The sequence below is a fragment of the Letharia lupina genome, assembly GCF_014066315.1.
Source record: "Letharia lupina isolate WasteWater1 chromosome Unknown contig_10, whole genome shotgun sequence".
NCBI classification, from domain to species: domain Eukaryota; kingdom Fungi; phylum Ascomycota; class Lecanoromycetes; order Lecanorales; family Parmeliaceae; genus Letharia; species Letharia lupina.
Window position 1 is genome coordinate 414,561 of NW_023502979.1, and position 20,451 is coordinate 435,011.

Here is a 20,451-nt window from a genome sequence, read left to right on the forward strand (position 1 = left end):
GGGCAAGTCTATTCGTTGTTATCATCTTGCTACGCTGTGTGAATCTTCCGTCAAACCTACGCCCTTGTAGACTAAACAATTCATACCAAGCAGTTTGAACATAACATGGCTCTTTTACACTAGCCATGCATCCGGAACGACACCTTCGTCGGAATTCGCGCACAAAAATACCGCAGGTGATGGATACTAATCTTCCAACGGAACACCCTGAGCGTCCTGAATGTGATGGAATAAAGATTCCAAGCTTTGGATAATGGAGAGTTCATCCTCTATGTTCAATATTATATTTTCTCGCTTATATGCTGGATCAGCTTCTTCGAGGTAGCCAGCGACGAAAGAAGTAGTTATAAAGCCACAGAAGTTGTAGCGTCTAAGGTCATGTCGTCACAACAGCCTGCGCAAGGAATCGAGGACCACCAGGGTAAATAAGGAACGGTGGGCACAAGAAGAGAGTCATAAACATCGTAACATCATAGCACAACATGTGGACCCATAAACTACAAGAAAGAGAGGCAGCAAAGGTGATCAAGGACATATTTCCATAGCTTCGAGTATAGTAGCATCTTAAAAACCCATGAGATCAAGATCTGACAGTTGGAACTTACTGCTTTTAGTGAGCTTCCATATCAAAGAAGTCGCTGCCATCGTAGCCATCGTGGTCACCATAGTCATGGTCGAATAGGCCGTCAAGTCCGTTGCTAGGATCAGGCTTGTTTTGCCCGTCGGTGGCATCACCAGGAGCAACATCCTCTTTCTCCTCGTGAGGCGCAGCCCTAGCCTGATCCCCAGCTATGGTGGTTTCCCCCTTCTTCCTCTTCAATGGCTGATCATCCTTCCATGCGGGCCAAGATTGTGCCATAGTGGAATCCACGGTGATTCCCTCCGCCTCAAGAGCCTGGGCCGTAGCAAGATCTCTTGCCTTAACCTGATCGCTTCTTCTTCAATGTCAACCCTTCCAGCAATCAGTATTATGACGATTCAGTCTCTTGAAGCCTTCTGTGATGCCGCCAGTACGCAATAGCACTGCATTGGCCACTGGGGTTGGCCCGGACACGGGTCTGCTTGACCTTTTATCGTTACACCGTGGTATACAAAATGACAATGACCGTCTCTAAGAGTGTCTTTTGTTAACCAGCGCCAGTGAGCTTTTGCTCATCATGGAACAATAGGACTGACCTGTTCAAAGCCCATCTCTTCAGTCAGATTTCCACCTTCTCCCTCCCAAGTCACACACGACAATAGAATGGTGGGATGCTAAAACCAGTACGGCTGGAACCGTACGCAACTCGTTTTGAGTTTGGATTTTTTCACTTCGACTCATCGTCTTATCTGTTTTCTCTTGGCTTCACTCAAGGCTTGTCGGGGGAGATCCCACAGAATTCGCGTAGGTAACTGACGTCGTCGTCTGACATACGTTCACAGACTTTAGAGCCACGAGCATAGCCCATTGTATGTCTTCATTGTAGTCAACGAGTCTATAGAAGGCCAGTGATAGAAGAGAAAGATACCGTTTTGGAAACTCCAATTGCGTCTCTTCGTCCGCATCTCTATCCTCTCTCATCATTTTCCGTTGCAACTTCTTGAGATCAGTTCTACTTTTTCATTATTTGCTTCCGCTGGTTTGTGATGTTTAGCTCACATCTCCGCCTGAGCGAATTCTGTATATAAGTACTCTCATCTTGTCAACAACGGTAATAAGTCAGTAGGCTATGCGACTGGCTAAGCCGACTCGAAAACATTGCATTAGCGTGTCCATTCATCCCCTTTCTCAGAACGTCGAGCAGTGCTGAACGTTCGCGATCCACATCCATGGTACTAAGTTGGCCCTCGATGTCTGTAAATGCTCTGGGTGAGCCAGTGTCACGGAAATAGCTTTTTTGGAGCTCCGGAGAAGTGCGGTCTCTCCAAGAAAAGGTGTTTTGCAATTGAGTAGTTGTCTCATACTGGAAAGAGATGCATATATACTAGGCCCAAATGTGGGCATACAAATGACGTGGACAGTAACCAAGCCGTTCCAACGACAACATACCAAGCGAATAGAGGTCTGATCAGGCATACTCTCGTAGCCTAGTGTTGGATGATTCCCGTACTTACACGACATACACTTGAAGTAAAACTTGAGACTATATACAGGCACCCGTTTGGGGGGAAGGGGTGGAAGAGTAGTATGATGTTGAAAGAAACGAAACGGAATAAAGAGTCACATGCTGGTAGGAGACTATACATATACATATACATGACTGCCTGCCGACAAAACCCACCTACCCCCCCAAAAACCTCAACACGAAACTCGCCAACCCCCTCCCCTCCGCACTCACAATCTCACTCCCCACCACCTCCCTCGGCCCATAATCCTCCATGAGAATCCAAACCATACTCAACACCTGCGCCACCTGAAACCTCTTCATCGCAACCTCACCCCTGCACGCAAAAACCGTCCAGACAATCCCGCTGGAGCGCGCATACACCCCGGAGATGGGCTCGAACGGATCGCCTTCGGCGGCGACGGCGTGGTGGAGGTCGCTGATGGCGTTTAGGAGTTCGCCGCGACGCGTGCGCGAGGTGATGGGGCCGAGGCGCGCGATGGTGAGGTTGAGGTGGCGGCCTGTGTCGGTGGTGAAGGGGAGTTGGGGCCAGATGACGATGGTGGGTGGTGGTGGTGGTGTTGTTGTGTTTGCTTGCGAGTAGAGGTTGAGGGTGTTTGGTGATGTTGTGGGGTCGGATTTGATGGGTAAGGGTTTGAGGAGTGGGAGAGGTGAGAAGGAGGAACTGTTACTTTGCGTTGCGCGGTAGATGTGTGGCGAAGTGGGTACGGTGAGCGTGGTGGACAGGGCGATGAGGGCGGAGAGGAATGTTATTGGCAAAAGCATGTTTGTAGCGAGGGGACGGACTGGATCTGTACTGGAGAAAATGAAAGGGTCTCAATAGGACTTGCATGTAAGGGTTCCGTGAGATCATGAATTCGGAGGAAATCGTGCGGTTCCTTTGCGGGATATTGATACATCCGACATCCTTAGTGCAGCATTGTTGCGAGACTTGTTCAAGCGCAGAAGAGGGCTATCCGTGACAGTATGAACTCGTTGATTTGTATTTTAACGGAGTCAATGCTTTCTTCGAAGGTAGAAAACCCTCGAGCTCATCCGCAGCCAGACGAATTCTTCAGAGAAGGGTGGTAGACTTGAGCGGTAATGTATACGTAATCGAAAGCTGGCGCTTTAGGTCGGGCAATCATTATATTGCTTGAGAGTGAACATTGGGCGTAGTGTTACGAAATGGAAGCGTGTGTATTGGTATGGACAAACTGTATTATGGACGGGGGGAGATGGGTGCCATCGCTGACTCTTCTGGCACGAAAGCCACGTAGGGGGGATTGTTGAAATCCAACACGGTCGAGGGAATAGAGCTGAAGGTAGCTTATGCGGAACTGACTTCTAGTGTTTTGCTTCTGGACATGGAGAAGAGAGCTGGTGAGTTGCATTATTAGCAGTCTCAACGTCGAGTCTGTAATATTTCTCCACATAAGTAATTGCCTGTATCTTGACCACAGATCCAGCCACTAAGCCAGGTCCATTTGAAATCTCGTGTCCTGGCACCGCACTTGCTTTCCGGAACGAAGGCTGGGCGAGGTGACAAAAAAAAGAGAGAAGAAAAAGAAAGGAAAATGTTGCAGCCGAAGCGGTGCGGATCCTTAACACTCATCGATGCGATCAACAAGGGCGTTATCTCGTATCTAATGTCCAGACTAGACAGCAACTTCAGTCGTCAACGACAGCTCCTTCGGGCATAGTGCCCCAATTCAACAACGCAGGAACCCCCTCGAAAGGATCTGAAACAAAATCTAAAAAAAGATGTCGTCGCGGCAGCCTTTCTGATGTCTGGCTCCAGGTGTCAGGGGACGTGTCTTGGAGCACCTGCCTTACAAGAAGAAACAGAAAAAAGAAAGAGATGTATACGACTATGGCGGTGCTGGGATATTAAGCTCATAGATTCGGCTACTTCTCTTGACACAGTGTGTTTTTAATTGCGAAGGGGAATGGTTTTCCGTCGATCGCTGTCCTTGGGGAAGTAGGGTGCGTGGATATGTTCGCACCAGCATCCGAAATCAGACCATAAGGTTTCGTCAAGTGCAGCGGCAGAATAAGGAACAAGTTGAGGAAAAAAGAAATGTAGTTTTTAGACAGACCTGGGGAGCCATGATGGGCGCCAGACAATTAGACTGATCAAAATACTAAAGCTTGAAGACTTGATCACTAGAATACCCCATCTCCTTCAAAACCCCTCCCACACCGCCTTGACTGCCCAGCAACCCTTTCGACCCCGCAATCGCCTTCTCCATAGCCGGCGGCCCGCAGAACAAAACCTTGATATCCCGCTCCTCCGGACCGGGCATATGCGCCTTCAACAGCTCTCTCGTCACATAACCTTTCGGAAACGGCGAGCTCGCCGTCGGACTGCTGACCGTGTACACCGCCTTGAAACGATCGGGGAACTTGCGCTCCAATTCCCGAAACTCGGGCTCAAAAAGCACGTCTGCGTCGCCGTTGACGCCGAAGACGAGGGTGACCTTCGTCTGGTCCTCGGGATTTTTGAGGATGGCGCGCGTGAGCTGATACATGGGGGTGATACCCGCACCGCCGGTGATGAGAGCGATTTGGGAGTGCTTGTTGGGCGTCCATTCGTAAGCGAGCAGCGGGCCGGTTTTGAAGGAGAGCGTTTGGCCTGGAAGCAGGGAGTGGAGATGGTTGCTCATTTTACCGTCTGGGTAGCGCTTTACGAGAAGGTCGATGTGGCCGGGCTCATCTGGGTCACTGATGGGGGTGTATGGCCGCAAAACGGGTAGCCAGGCACCGGATGGAGTGGCTTTTGTTAGGAGTGCAGCTATGAAGAATCAGTGGTGGCGGCTGTCAAAGAGCTTCCTTTGGACATACATAACGCGCGTAACCCGCCGACTGCATCTTTGTCCGGAAATTCAAAACGTAATCTTTTGGTGTTGTGATTGACGACTTCTGAACTCTGTAATTTCAGATCTTGAAAGGAGAAGCCACTAGTAAAAATCTTCTCAGGTTCTTTTGAACGTTGTGTAGAGGTTTTCACGATGCGGTCTGTTACTGCCGGAGGAGGAGGAGCAGCCGATTGGGTTTGGGAAGCACTTTGAAGAGAAGCGGCGTAAAGGCCTCCACCGATGACAGCGGTAGCTAAGAGAGGAGCAGAAGATTTCAAGATTCGTTGTGAGAACATGGTGATGGTTCAATTAGGCTGATAGTAGAGTAAACGGCGTTGGTCTTGTATTATTCTATACTATACAGTATGGTAGTTGTAGGGAGAGATTGGGGGATATGGTAAAGTAAGGTATTCGTTCCTATATATATAAATAAAGTACTTATGGTTTGCCATGAATTCAATTGCTCTCCGTATTTTCCGTTTGTCGAGCGGCGCAGCAGGTATTTAAGTACGAGCTAGTGCCAATACTGGCCTAGCGAACTAGAGTAGAGGACTAGCGGACTTTGATTTCGCCCCGAAGTCCGTAAATTACCTACCTTATCTTTATACTGGACCGTTCTGTTGTATACACTAACCTTACTTCCGTACCCATCTTTTTCTACAAACAACCGGTCGGAAGCATTTGCAGCAATTCTGCTACTTCTGATCGCTTCTAAAGTCATCTTAGGGATCAAATTCAACTCCCGCCTGATACTCCACCTGAATTCCTCGGGATCCAGATATACCAACCGCTATTGCGAACCCTGATGCTTCCAACAATCGGCAACAATTTTAGGGCACGGGCGACCAAAATCACCACTCCCGGATCAGCTACAAAACCTACCCTCTTCCTGCGTCAAGCAGTAGAGAAGTCCAAATCCACGACCACACCTAAGCGTTTATTATGGCTCTGCCTCATGACGAACCCGTAATAGTAACCATACTCCCTGCTGAATTCTCCATCAGATCAAAAGTTAAAAACGGGTAATTAAAGGTTGGGAGTCATATACCTCCGAACGCTTCGTCAGTCCACGGCAATTGGCGGGTCTATATGGCTTGTCAACCACATTGGCGCTCTCCGCAGGATCGCGATGAGTAATGTATTAAGCGGTCGCATGGATGATGTCCCTCACTTGAACAACGTTCTCTCCGGCACCATTTTGGTAGACTGTCGTTGACAGCCTTCGTCACCAAGCTCACTCACTGACCTATAGCTTTCCTCTCAACAGCCCCGATATACAATGCGCAAGATGTGGTCCTACATCCCGATACTGCTACGAGTCTTCTTCACAACTCTAACATCAGCTGCCACGCTTCCGCCTTCTTTACAACTAATCAGCAATGCGAATATCCTCTCAAACGGCTCAGAAGAATACATAAGATGCCTCCCAAGATCCAACGTCACATATCCCATTTACGACTCACCACTGGAGTTAGCTATGACATTCGGCCATCGTCAATTCCTTTCATGGCAATTGACCACCTTTCTCCAGAATGTTCTCATTACCATAAAACCAAACGCTGCACTCCATCCACACGTGTACCTTCCTGACGGCTACTACTACTATCATGAGCCCCGACACCTCGGCGCCATCAGCGTAGTGCCTGCTTTGTTCAGGGAATTTACCTGGTCAGACCTGTATCTCGTGCTGCATGGACTTGCGGAATACATAGTTACCGCTCCACATGCGTATGAGATGTGCGTTGAGATCAATTTCAGAGCAGGGGGCTTCGCCGGGGTTATCTTCGTTGATTGGTGGACCTCAGACGTGCCAACGATGCGGAATCCTCTCAGTGTTCGTGGTGCAGAACACGGTCCTCTCCTTGAGCCGGACTCTTAGGCAACACCAAATATTCCGTCGCCCTTCGCTTCGACTTTGGTTAGCCAGATGGTGAAATCGGAGACTTTCATTGGCTCTCAACCTCGTATCGCAGTCCGATCTCATGATCTTCAGAGAACTTCTACAGCGTTAATTGTCTTTGTGCCACATGTCATAGGCAGATCTTCATATTCCTACGTCACATAGTTTTGAGCAGCCAAAGTGCCATACGAGGTACATAGCAACCTATTGACGTATTTGCAACTGCTACTGCTTTTTCCAGATCTCGGTATCTGGGTTGTGTGTCAAGTTGATCAGACCAGAGGTAAACCAGCCCAATGCTGCGGCAGCAACGAAGATTATACTGTCCCAACAACCCTGGATATATTTCTTCTAAATACTGCAATATAATCAGCTGGAAGCACAAATATTCCAGTCAAGCGGATAGCATTGCAATAAACACAAAATGCCCTGAATAAGTAAGTGGCTCTATAGGGCAATGATCGGTGAGCATTCATGATGTAACATAATCGGAATGTTGCGAGAATCTCCGGTGCGTGCGCCCATCAGCGCCCCATGCGGCAGCGTGCACGCTCGCGGGGCTGAATCGCTTCCCGAACGAGATAGCAGAGCGCAGTGTTCGCAAAACATTCACATGATTTTGCGCGTCGATAACCGCGCGTTGGTTACAGGAGGACGCTTGCGCACTTTCGCATCGTGGAGCAACAACGGAGAAAGGAAATTCCACCCCTATTTGCGAAGTCGCGATGTCATAGAAAGGCATAGGTCTCGCAATTTGATAGCGATTCTGCTTGGAAATCTTTTCTTCTGCTTCACGGGAGGGATCGGCCCGTATGAGCGTTGACAGTACATTTACAACTGCAAGCTCGGCACACTACCAGGGAAGAACGCAGTGATGAGGATCAAAGGTCTGAAAAAGATTAAAAGTTCGAGCATCGATGAACAACCTCCTGTTCTCAGACTTTTTCGTGGTGCGCTTTTTTAGACGAATAAGTATTGTTTTGGACTTGATGCTCTTCATTTATGCCCAATCTTTGCTCGTCCGCGCAAAAAACCCAGCTTGGGACATCGTAGTTCCTATGTCCAGTGTCCTTGTGGTTCTTTCCTTGTTGGATCGCAAAGTCATTGTGTCGTCAAAGGTTTTCTCTCCAGGCAACAAAACCGCCATTGTAATCCTTGAGCGCAACACAACCCTATTGTCAACCGTCTTTGTGACCCTCATGAAACTTTGATCTTTAACACACATCTCAAGTGGATACAAGAAGCCTGTGCTACAGCCCATTTCTCTCAACTCGAGCATCCACTTTCTTCGGAGTCACAGGTAGGTACCCTATCCGACCAAGCACCCAGTCCAGCATCCTCATCTCCCCTTTGCTTTTCCGGAAAAAGCAACCCTCACACACCCCTGTCGCCATGGATCGCTTCATTGCGACCTCCACGGCCCCACGGCCCGACTGGCCCCTCCCCCTCCTCCCATCGCACTCTCTCATCAACGTCCCCAAAGAGAGAAAGAGACACTGCCGCCTGCTTCCCGCAGACATGGTATATCTAAGTCTGAAACAGATGGCAGATGCTGCAGATCACGAGGAGCAGAAGAAGCTTCGAAATCAGCGCAAGAAGCTGGATTTCAAGGAGGTAGAGTTCATGGAGCAAGAGTTTCAGAAGTGGGCAGATGAATGCCAGAAGCTGCAGAAGAAGAAGAAGAGCAAGATGCACAAGCAGACGCAGAAGAAGATTGCCGTCGTCGAGCCGAACAGCTTCGACGAGATGATCGACTCGGTCGACACGCTACTATCATCACTCACACCACCCACAACAGAGACATCCTCGCCTACCAAAACATCCAACACCGCCGCAACTACACACCCATCCCCACCAACAGCGTCCACGATCCAGATCGCCGAACTCGACGCCTGTGAAACCGCCATCACAAAACCATCCCTCCCGACCGACACCCCGCGCGCAAAAGTACACGTGCCCACGACCACCGCGATTCACACCCCACCCCCACCCCCCATCACCTTCACCACCGCCCTACACTCCAACCCCCCCACACGCACCGACCTCGCCTTCGCCCGCAACCTCAGCACCGCCCTCCACTCCGACCAGGACCAGCGCACCATCGCAACGAAACCCCAGCCCAACGCCCCGACTCTGATCGCCGTGACGCACCACGGCAGAAAGACCAACGTGTTCAAAGCCGCCATCGGCGCCATGACACGGTGCCGCGGTGGTAAGAAGAGGGCGGTGATCGAAGCCGCCGTTGATGTGGTTGCAAGACAGCGGGGTAAGGGGGCTGCGGAGAAGAAGAAGGGGAGGAAGGAGAGGATGGGGTTGTCGTTCTCCGAGGCCGTTGATAAGGGGTTCAGGGGGGTTTTTGGCGAGGAGAGGGGTTGGTGAGTGAAGGATGGATGGATGGGGGTGAGCTACGTGCTGGAGGGAGGGAGTTGGGGGGGCGTTCGAATTTTTTCTTCTTTCCGGGTGATGGGGGAGGTAAGACTCACCATCGGACGCAGTTCAGCGTGGGCGCGAGGTGCCAATGTCTTGTATTTCGGCGGTTGGTGTTGTAGAGATGGTTGGGGGAAGGTGGGTTGGTCGTTTTTGGCGTTTTGCGGAAGTCTGACGGCATTGGGATAACGAAGTAACGGCCCGCGAGACACTGCGGAGAGAATGAGATTGAGACTACCTATGTTCAAGTGTATTGTTTGTCCGGTTTGCTTCATCGCACAATTTCCAGTGACCGAATGAAGATGACATTGAAATATGCCTTACGGTTCATGAAGTTCAGGACGAGGCAGGATAGAATACCTAGCCACATGTACTGTTGTTACATACGACTGGCGATTGGCGACCAGCAAACCTAGTGTATTATGCGGAGGCATGATGTGATCCGTGAACTGAACAGCCTTCCAGGCGCTAGGGTCCGTGCAAAACGAAGCGTAGTATAAGCATAATGGTCCCATCTCCAGTAATGTTATCTCCCTTTTCGCTCGCCCTCAAGCTTTAGCGAAGAAAAACAAAATCCAGAATGACTCCCCGTCAACGCAAAACGCGTTCTCGACTCCTCCTTTTCACAGCCCTTACCATGCGCTTAGGCACCGCAGCAGCAGCAGCATCCCTGAACCTCCTCCCCGCGCCGTCCACTCTCAACGCATCTCACAACCACCCTCACGAATACCAATGCACCAGTCTTCCCTCCTGGACAGGCGGACGTCCCGGCTCCCCCACCTACAAGATCGACGACTGCGACCGCGCAATCCGCGCGTTCGAACAAGACGTCGCTCGAAACCCAGGGCGAGCGCAATGGCTGTCTCTAGGGTTTCCGCACACGGTGCCAGGGTACGGTACGCCGGTTTGGACTCCCAAGCGGTATACTTCCGGTGAGTGGGTGGTGCGCTGTTCTATATCCCAGTCATGGGGTGGTGATGCATCGGGGCTGACGTTGCGCGGGAGTCAGGTACGTGCGTGCTAGCGATCGTAAGCCTCTTAGACGTCGGCGACGTACCCTCGAAGCCTGACATCTCTGGCGGAGGCACCATGGGGGTGATTGCGACCTGGCGGGCGGTTTCGGAGTATGTGCGGTTGCTTTCGGAGGCTTGTCAGGTTCGGAGGTCGGAATTGGGGTGGACGGCGTACGGTAAGCAAGCGATGTCTTTTCCTTGTCAAATTATCCGCGTTGCAGCTTTAAACTGTTGCTGATTGAGTACCCGTTTCGCGCCTGCAGACGATAGCGCGCTAGGTATATTCCTCTGGGCGACAGATTCGGCTATCAATCAGCGTGTGCCATATCCCGACCAGGGTGCGTCGTGAAGCTGGGTGGTTAATTTGACGTAATTCTCGTCTCTACTCCATCATAGGTCGTAGCTCGACCACTTTGTTTTGAGAGCCTGAAGAGAAGGAGTTATTGGGAACCGTGAAATGGGCGACGAAGATGGCAGCAGCGCTAGGTCAGTCAAGACGTCTGTGGTTGACCAGCGGCGAGAAGAGACAGCGGCGCCTTTCTTTACAAGCCCAAGGATAGGTGCGATCGTGGTCCTTTCCTAGGGATTAGCAGACACACACAGTCACACGCAGCTCAATGGCAGACTAGTCTGGCTCTCAGCATTAGAAAAGCAGTTGTAATAGGAAGAAATTAGCCTACTTGGCATCCGCTAACCAAAGGTAAGAAACAGCGGCTGTCCTACTTTCTACGAGTCAAGTGGGACAGGTATCACTGTGGTTGCCTGAGGATTCGAATTTCCCAAGTCGACTTTTGCTGAGTATGAATCTCCAAAGAGCTCGAGGTTAGAATCATTTGCAGTCGTCAGATCTATTCTTCATCATCTTCTGTAGTCGTAATCCCTATCTCGCGAATCCTGCCTCCGTCTAGGTGGGTCTGGGGAGTAACTCCGCTCCCGTGGCCGGCGTGGTTGCCGATCCTTATCTCTTCTCCTCTCGTAGCTCCTCGACCGCTCCCTTCCATGCGAATACCTCTCTCTCGACCTATCCGTCTGTCGGCGATGTGATCTATCCCTCGATCGGTGCCTCCGATGCGACCTCTCCTCGCCATAGGTATGCCTCCTATGTCTCCTCTCGCTACTCCTGTCTCGGCTTTTGCTTCTTCTCCTTTTCTCCTTCCTACTATCGCCGTCTCTCCTTCTTTCTATCACGACCTTGCTGGCAGGTCTATCCAGCCCTTCACCACGCAGCACATCTCTTTCTTCCTCCACCGGTGCCCCTCCAAGAAAGGCCCCAAATCCCACACCCTTAGCACCCTCCTCGTCATCACCCTCCGCAGTCTCCTTGATCGCTTTCTCAACCTCCTTCCGCCCAATGGGTGTCTCATTCGCATTACTTCGTATAGTAGGCCCATAGCCAAGCGCTTCACTGAGAGCACTTTCTTCGGCCTCCTTGATCCGTCGTATTTCCTCTTTGCGGGCTTCGGCGGCGGAGAGGGCGGCGGCGGACGTGTCCCCTTTGGCGTACCAGTTTAGATCTTTGTTCTTTTGCCAGCGGCCGACGGCTGGGGGGTGTTAGCTGCAGGTAATACGGGGAAGAGTAAGCATGGAGGAGACGTACGAGCCATGAGACTGTGACCGAGGTAATTCTCTCTGTGTTGTGAGTCCCGGACATCTTCCCATTTGAATTCACCGCGACCACCGCGGCTGCCTTCTTTCCGAACCCCTGCTACTAGATCCATGACGAGTGGAGGTCGGAAGTGCACTTCGCAGTATAGAAATTGTTGGACGATCTCTAAGTGTTCATTATGAGATCTTGTGTAAGGCTGAGCTAGGCCGCATCAGGGTTAAATCTTGGCACCATGGCGCTAAGCCAACAGAATGTGGTAATGCGATCTGGCAAGACAATCTTTATGAGGAGTCTGTGCAGGTCTCACAGATCCTACGCTGCCTAGGTCATTAATAGCCACAGTCCGATGGTAGCTTGAATTCAGTGTAAGGCGAGATGGTCTTCGACGCCAAGGAGATGAAGATGAATGGAGGTCTCCAGATGATTCCTGTCCAAGCATATCCACACTTAGGCCGAATCACCAGCTGTTTGCAATGGTCCCCACTGTGACCAGAACCTCTGGCCAAGTCATAAAGCAAACCTTTGCTTGAACATGTGTCAATCTAGCCGCAAAAGCAAAAAGTTCAAGTCGTGCTCCGTGTTCTCGATTTCTCGCACACGCATTTGCGCAAGCGCTGATTAGGCGCAAACTTAGAAAAAGCCAGCTTCTCTCTTTGCGAATGCTGATCTTTCATCTTGAGCCTACTGCTGAGCCATTAGTAATTGACTCTTCAGAATGTAGATGGACTGTATCCACTTTGCTTTCGTTTATCTTCGCGTGGATCGACATGCTTCTGAATCATGTATCTGCTATCAATATACCTGACCCGTGTCTCAACCTCGACTCTTCAACCACCAAGGCACTAGACGCGTCCGACTTCGCCAGCCCAGGTACACCCCTTCTTGGGCCGAGCTTTCGGTTATGTATCGAGTTTCGATGGACCAAAGCTTCGGCCTAACCTATGCCTTTTGCATTCTGTAAACGTCGCGCTCCAGCTAGCATTAGAAGATTTTCAAGGGCCCATGTTTGAAACAGTCTACAGGCTTGACAGCCACAATCGAGTCAAAATTGCAGTCACACCAGTCGAAGAAGGTGGGAGCATACCGCGGGAACATGCTGTTTGGGGTCTCAGTATTCTTGTAGCCATGTCATTTCACAATCCTGCTTTTTAATTTGACACAAAAAATCCAAGCAACAGGCGATGCATTGGCAAGTTCAGCTCCTTGTGCGCTTCCTGGAAGGATGTTGCAACTCACCACTCATCTTCGATGGCCAATGCTGACACCGAAACCTGGTATACGGACGACATGATATAATATCTTGACTTCCGAACTAGAGTAATCGTTCTCGAGCATTGAGGGCGTACAGTCAGCCATATTACGTACAAGGTGACGGAGGCACCAACCTCCATATTCTCCAACATCACGAACGCGACGCAGAGTGTCATTCAAACTCCGTCGCTTTCCAACACCACCAAGGGTCTTTTCCAAGCCTTCACAGATATCAATACCTCTCTCGACACCGTCAACGCTACAAATGACCCGCACCTACGGGTTGCCTTTCAACTGACCAGATCAGTGATAACAATCTACGACATCTTCGACATGGCCCTCGACACCTTACGCAAACTAGGCCCGTTCAGACGGACCGATCAAGTTGTACCCGGCATAACGACAATCAACGCTGCGAAGCTTGTCCTTTCAACACGGGACACGTACGGTGTCCCCCAAACTTCGGGTGGGAGTCCCTTATGAGGGCTCTAGCACAGGCGCCTGCATATATGCTGGAACAGCGGAGATTTAGAGAATTTAACAAGGTTTTCTTGTTGCTGACGTCAAGGTTGGGAGGCTTCTATAAAGAGACCAAGAATTGGGAATGGGATTGTACCGCCGTACGATGATGTATCTAATTCCTGATAGACTAGAATTGCCCTAAGATATGACTATCTCCACAGATGCTTCTAGGAAGATGTCTAGGCCGATGCTGGGTCGTTCGTCTGCTGGTTGATCGTGCTATTAGGCCATCGGTTACGCAAAGGGCCTTTAGCACAACAGTAAATGTTCTACAGAGGATAACACCAAAAGTCCTGCATATGCGCTAAATCTCTTGGCATACTTAATAAATATTCTAAATATTTTAAATATTCTTAATATTACTATTTTTTACTTAATAGCGATATTAATACTATATATATAAGATATATATATATAAAGTATATATATACGAAGTATATACGCGTTATAGCGATATTATAGCTATATATAAAGAGTATATTTATCGAATTACGACGTTAATACTAAACGTACTAGTTTATAAGAAAAGAGGGAGAATCTTAAGATTTTATATTATATATAAAGTTCTTAATATAGCTATAAAAAGTAATTCTCTCTATATTCTCTATATTAAAATATTTATAAATAAAGCTTAAGCTATTAATTATAATAACGATATTAGACTTTAGATACTTGCTTTAATCGAAGCTAACATTATAACTAAAATTATTACTACTATTACTAAGATCTCCCGCTTTACTATTAATTATCTATAAAAATAAGTCTATAATAGAGAATTTAATTTTAGTAAGTCTTAGAAATTACTACTATTATATGTGAGTAATATATTAAGATCTAGATAACTTTTAATTATTACTCTCGAGATTAAGAGTATTATTATAATCGCTATACGAAGAGATCGCTATAATTATAAGAAAATCTTATTTATATTAGCTATTAAATAAGAACTCTCGTTAATAATAATTCTACGTATACTTAAACGAAACAATTTCCGGCCCTATAAGACTATTAAAAAACTCTCTCTTACGGAAGCTATAATAAAAGCTTAATATTAATTCGCTTTACGATATTAAGACTAAATAAGTAAAGGTGTCATGAGATGCCTCAGGGATACTCATAGGGCCACTAGCGTAGGCTTGGCACCGCACATATCTGCCCTGCAGGCACATAGATAATCAACATCTTTTACTACACACACATATATGATTCAAACCATAATGATTCCTTAACAATTGGTAGCAACACCTGGCCCTACTTCATAGGACATCCAGGCGTCTTTCCAGACGTTTACGCAAAGCCCACATCAACACCTAATAGTGTGACGCTCCAAGCCGGACCTCCAACACACTCGCTATCATCGAGTACCTTTTAACAACAACCCACGTCCCAATCGATCCTTTCAATAGGCCTGTCGATATCACAATGAACTCATACGCTGCAAGACTTGCCTCATTCACGTCATGGCCACACGTATATCCAAGTGCCTCTGACGTAGCCCGTGCTGGCTTTCATCGAGAATTCGACCCTACTTTTCCATCCCCGGATCTAACGGTGTGCTCACTATACGATCTTGATCCTTGTGACTGGGATAGTGACAATCCATTTGATTTCCACGCTACTCGATCACCGAAGTGTCCATTTGTACGTGCAACACAGCAGAAAAAGAAGGACCGGAATCAGAAGACTCGACGCCAGCAATACAAGAGAAGGTCCCTACAAGCCACTCAGCCAGCTCACCAATCCACTCAGTTAGCCACTCAGCAAGAGCACTCAGTTGAGCAAGAGGAGGAACTACAACAGGCAAATGCGGAGAAGACTGCGGAGAAGACTATGGAGAATACTGCGGAGAAACCAAGCGACAACAAGGCCACCATCGTCAAGAACACGGCTCACCTCTCCACAATCCCACGTCAAATCGCCACTCAGCAAGCGGAGAACGACACTACAATTTGGCCTATCATCCCCACTGCATTGATATGGTACATCACTGCAATGAGCACACAAGAGAAGGATCTACTGCGACGGTCACAGCCAAATCACTATGGCCATGGCAATTGGGCCCCTGCAGGAGGATATCGGACGATGCATATTTGGACGAATTGAAACCGTCCGATGTCTTGTTTCGACAGCCATTCATTATTCAAAAGCTTTCACTGCGGCAGGAGATTTCGTGGGATACACACTACTAATTGGCCCGGCATCTCCACTCCTTTCCGACATTCGAAAAATCATGCATGCATACTTCTTGCCATGAGGACATGGCATTTCTCTGTTTTTTGTGGGCAATTGTCATGAGATGCCTCAGGGATACTCATAGGGCCACTAGCGTAGGCTTGGCACCGCACATATCTGCCCTGCAGACCACATAGATAATCAACATCTTTTACTACACACACATATATGATTCAAACCATAATGATTCCTTAACAAAAGGCCTATGAATTAAATTTATGGAGTTGGATTTTTCTAAGTTAAATCGAATTTTAGCCCTAGCCCTAAGTTAAATCAAACTCTGATCGCTTACTATACGTTTTTAATCTATATATAAATATATATATATAGAGAGAGGCGCGCTAAGGCTTAATTAGAAAGATATATTAAGTATAAAGAATTAATTTATAATAATTATCTATAAAAAATAGAGAAAGACTATATTCTTATAATAAGAAGTATCGAAATATCGAAAAGAAATGAAGATAATATACTAATTAGTGGTGTAAATCCCACAATATCTTCTATTATAATAAAATCTTTCGAATAATAAAATAGCTATTAGAGTAAAATATCGAACGATTTTAATTCATCTAAATATATATCGTTTAATATTTCTTCTATAGAGATCTAATTAACTATAATTATCGTAATAGATTCTTCTCTTATAACGTTATTATAGTAATATATTATATTAATATAATAAGAATAATAAACTAAGTTATAATAATATTCTCCGCTTACTAAGTAATAATTTAATATGGAATCATAGAGAGTATATAACGTGAGATCTTAAAGAGCTAAGTCGTTTTTCTAATGATAATAGTCTTATTACCGCTTAGTTCCTTCGTAGTATTCTCTATTCGATAAACGCCGACGCCGAGGCAACAAATTTAACCGAGATTCTTCCCCCATATTCAATTACTTCCTTATTTTAATTATTAAATAACTCCACTACTAATAGTTCAATATGCCTTAAATTGCTACCCTACCTGCTCATAATAAGAACGAATTAGATCAGGCCTGAAAGCAGCAAAAAAAAGCCACGAAAACCAGTGAGAGACAGGCATTTTCTGAAAAACGTGACAATCTTCTCCAGCGTATTTCATCACTTCCCGAGTATTAACTAATAATAATTGAGTATCGAGCAACTATCAGTCATCTCTTAAGTAACCTATTTCTTACTTCACGTACTATATTTAGCCTTATATAAACTACTACTATCTGAGAAATGCTTCGAGATAATAACCAATTTGTATGCCTCTGCCTAAAGTTCTCGCGATTCTTATTGATACTCTATAACTATATCAGAGCTTAGAATCTTTAATCTATATGAGAATCTTTCACTTTTCTACTATTCATAATTACTGGAGGACTAATGGAATTACACCTGTGGCTTCAATAAATCCTCCCCCTATCTCTACATTATCAAAGGCACTACGAGGTAACCATGATTCGCAAGACTTAAAGGCTATTCGGGCGTGCTTTATATATTATAAGGATATTCAAAATCGAGGTTTTGAGCGAGAGATTAGTGGGAATAGGGATAATACTCTTAAGACACGCGGGGAATGTAAAGTATATCAGGTCTTTTTATATCGCAAGGGGGATTGCGTAAGACGATTTTATAAAAGGAATAATATATTGGACTCTATGTAATAGATCTAGACTATATTTATTAAATTATATTGATGTGGTGGGGTAGTAATCGAAATAATGGTGCGGAGAGAACAATTTATTGCCTCTCGGCGTTTATCGGATAGTATTCTTCGCAATATTCTTCGTATTTATCTATTATAGTTTCTTCTCTTACTTTTTAATATAGTAAAGATAATAAACTAAGTTATAGTAATATTCTTCGCTTACTAAGTAATAATTTAATATAAAATTATAGAGAGTATATAATATGGGATCTTAAAGAGCTGAGTTATATTCTTAATATTAGAAGTTTTATTACTACTTAATTTCTTCGTAGTATTCTTTATATTCGTCTACTATATTAATTTCTCTTATATTAACTAAGTAAATTAATATAAGATCGTAAAGAGTAGATCTATTATATTATTACTACTAATAATTATCTTCGTAATATTCTTCGTAGTATTCTTTATATTCGTCTATTATAGATTCTTCTCTTATTTAATTAAGTATAAGAGTATTAAGAGTAAATATATTTATATTAATAAAATTAATAGAATTAATAAAGTAATAAAAGAATAATAGTTATATAAATAGATAAAAGAATTATTATTTAATTCTAAACGCGTTTAATATAATTATAATATTTAAATATTAGTTTAATTTATATATCGCTAACTTAAGAGAAGTATATAGAGAAGAATATATTTATTTAAGCTCTTTTTAAAGATTTTCTAACGCGTTTATAAGTAGTAGTAGATAGCTATTAAGCTCGCTTACGGCCTTAATTATTAATAATAATAAATTCGTTTAAAGTTAGTCTAGAGGCGTTAGTAAAGACTCTAAAAGATAGAAAAAAGAAGTATATATATCTAAATCGAACGCGTTTAATATAATTATAATATTTAAATATTAGTTTAACTTATTTATCGCTAGCTTAAGAGAAGTATATAGAGGAGAATATATCTATTCGAGCTCTTTTAAAGAGTCTTCTAATGCGTTTATAAGTAATAGTAGATAGCTATTAAACTCGCTTACGGCCTCGATTATTAATAGTAGCGAATTCGCTAAGAAATAGTTTAAGGGCGTTAATAGAGACTTTAAGAGGCGAGTAAAAGAGGTATATATACTTAAAATATAAGATAATTATATTTATATTAGTAAAATTAATAGAATTAATAGAGTAATAGAAGAATAATAATTATATAAATAGATGAAAGGATTATTATTCGATCTCGGACGCGTCTAATATAACTATTATAACTATTATATTTAAATATTCATTTAATTTATTAATAGTAAATTAAACTTTATAATTTTTATAGCGTTAGAAAGTATAAAGCGAGTTTTATAATTTAAGGAATTATAAAGTAATTATATATATCGTAAGCTAAGTACTTGAAAGTATAAAACTTTTATATATAAATTTTTAATAAGAAAGACGCGGAAGGATTATCGAGCTAATTTAGTCGATCTAATTAAAAAGCGTATAGAACTCGAATTTATAATTAACTGTATATATAAATTTAAGATTTTCAAGCTTAGCTCTATCTTATTCTTTTATATATACTAATTATAGAGAAGTAAAAAAAGATAATTTAGAGTAATGAAATTAGTGTAATCTTAAATTCTCGACGAAGAAAAGTATATATATGGCGGTAATCTAATAAAATCTTTATTAAATCTACTATATAACGTTATTTCGTAGATACTATAAAGTTTATATTCTAGAGTTATTTCTTATATAATAAGAAGAGATTATATTATATTTAGAAAGTCGAAATTATAGCTGAAAAGAAAGAATATATCGCGAATTTCGCTAAAATTAATAATACTCTAAAAGCTAAAGTTAAAAAAGCTTAAGAACTTAAGATTAATATATAATAAATAAGTTTATGAAATCTTTTTAGTAAGAAATCTAAATAAAAGTTTATTACTAAGATTAAAAAAGTTATTATTAAAGAAAAGAAGAGGGGAATTAATTAATATCGCTATTAGAAAAAGATATATACGCTTATATTTCTTATACTTCTCCTTCTTATTAAATATAGATTCTTATTTTAAAGCTTCTAAAATTCGCTTAAAAGTATAAATGAGAGCGACTTAATATAATAGTTATGAAAAATAAGATTTTAGTCTATATATTAAAGTATTAGAAAGTAATTTATATATTAATAAATATTATTCGAATAGTCTAATACGATAACTCTTCGAATCTTAATATAATTAAGTCTTATTAGCTATAGATAAAGCGTTAAACTATTTAAAAAGATATATTAAGAACTTATAAAGATATCGAGAAACGATAACTATATTATTGAAATTACGAGCTTATATAAAAGAGGATTTAGAAGTAAATAGAGCGAATATTAAGATATATTACGAAGGTTATTCGTCTTAAGAGCGGTAATGAGTATAGAAAAAGTCGTAAGAAAGGTAATATACGGTTTTATAACTTTATGAAGCGAGTAAATGAGTATATACGTAGCTATATAAAGTATTATCACTAGAAAAATAAAGCTATTTAAGAAAAAGGTCAGATTTATCAAAATACCAAGCATGCCAAGAGATTTAGCGCATGTGCAGGACTTTTAATATCACCCTCCCTACAGAATCTCAAGAATCGAGTGCGTGCCAGGAACACTGACGTCCATGAGCTCACCCAGACACACAAACCATAGCACTGCCCATCTTATCCGAAATTTCAGTACGAAATGAATACTTAACCCTCTGTAGATGTCATTGTTTGGGTACAACTGTTAGCTCACCACGGCAACGTTTCGACAATCCCCTGTTAGCGTGCCAAAACCTATTATGATCCCAAGCATTTTCGCTTAACCCTCAGTCCGCAAAAAAGCCAAGCATGTCAGTCTTGGCACTCTGCATCAAAGCTCTCATCAATCCCAACCTTCAGCCGCGCTTCACAACCAGCAAACCATGA

At 44.2% G+C, this 20,451-nt stretch overlaps 7 protein-coding genes across 7 annotated transcripts; 4 read left to right on the top strand and 3 right to left on the bottom strand.

Annotated features, from left to right (window-relative positions):
* Positions 1-610: 610 nt before the first annotated feature.
* On the bottom strand, positions 611-2,870 carry HO133_000138 (uncharacterized protein; the record flags this gene model as incomplete). Its single annotated transcript, XM_037291078.1, has 3 exons — positions 611-925; positions 1,415-1,592; positions 2,266-2,870. The coding sequence occupies 3 exons, from the start codon at positions 2,868-2,870 to the stop codon at positions 611-613; spliced, it is 1,098 nt and encodes a 365-aa protein (XP_037152513.1).
* A 1,358-nt stretch (positions 2,871-4,228) lies between these two features.
* HO133_000139 (uncharacterized protein) lies at positions 4,229-5,238 on the bottom strand (the record flags this gene model as incomplete). The annotated part of the gene is made up of 2 exons (XM_037291079.1): positions 4,229-4,878; positions 4,929-5,238. The coding sequence occupies 2 exons, from the start codon at positions 5,236-5,238 to the stop codon at positions 4,229-4,231; spliced, it is 960 nt and encodes a 319-aa protein (XP_037152514.1).
* A 983-nt stretch (positions 5,239-6,221) lies between these two features.
* HO133_000140 (uncharacterized protein) lies at positions 6,222-6,821 on the top strand (the record flags this gene model as incomplete). Its single annotated transcript, XM_037291080.1, has 1 exon — positions 6,222-6,821. One exon carries the CDS (start codon positions 6,222-6,224, stop codon positions 6,819-6,821), a length of 600 nt encoding a protein of 199 aa, XP_037152515.1.
* Positions 6,822-8,234: 1,413 nt separating this feature from the next.
* On the top strand, positions 8,235-9,221 carry HO133_000141 (uncharacterized protein; the record flags this gene model as incomplete). Its single annotated transcript, XM_037291081.1, has 1 exon — positions 8,235-9,221. One exon carries the CDS (start codon positions 8,235-8,237, stop codon positions 9,219-9,221), a length of 987 nt encoding a protein of 328 aa, XP_037152516.1.
* A 685-nt stretch (positions 9,222-9,906) lies between these two features.
* HO133_000142 (uncharacterized protein) lies at positions 9,907-10,631 on the top strand (the record flags this gene model as incomplete). The annotated part of the gene is made up of 3 exons (XM_037291082.1): positions 9,907-10,165; positions 10,312-10,458; positions 10,546-10,631. The coding sequence occupies 3 exons, from the start codon at positions 9,907-9,909 to the stop codon at positions 10,629-10,631; spliced, it is 492 nt and encodes a 163-aa protein (XP_037152517.1).
* A 609-nt stretch (positions 10,632-11,240) lies between these two features.
* Positions 11,241-12,000, bottom strand: HO133_000143 (uncharacterized protein; the record flags this gene model as incomplete). The annotated part of the gene is made up of 3 exons (XM_037291083.1): positions 11,241-11,303; positions 11,564-11,823; positions 11,880-12,000. The coding sequence occupies 3 exons, from the start codon at positions 11,998-12,000 to the stop codon at positions 11,241-11,243; spliced, it is 444 nt and encodes a 147-aa protein (XP_037152518.1).
* Positions 12,001-15,083: 3,083 nt separating this feature from the next.
* HO133_000144 (uncharacterized protein) lies at positions 15,084-15,764 on the top strand (the record flags this gene model as incomplete). The annotated part of the gene is made up of 1 exon (XM_037291084.1): positions 15,084-15,764. The coding sequence occupies one exon, from the start codon at positions 15,084-15,086 to the stop codon at positions 15,762-15,764; it is 681 nt and encodes a 226-aa protein (XP_037152519.1).
* Positions 15,765-20,451: the final 4,687 nt, after the last annotated feature.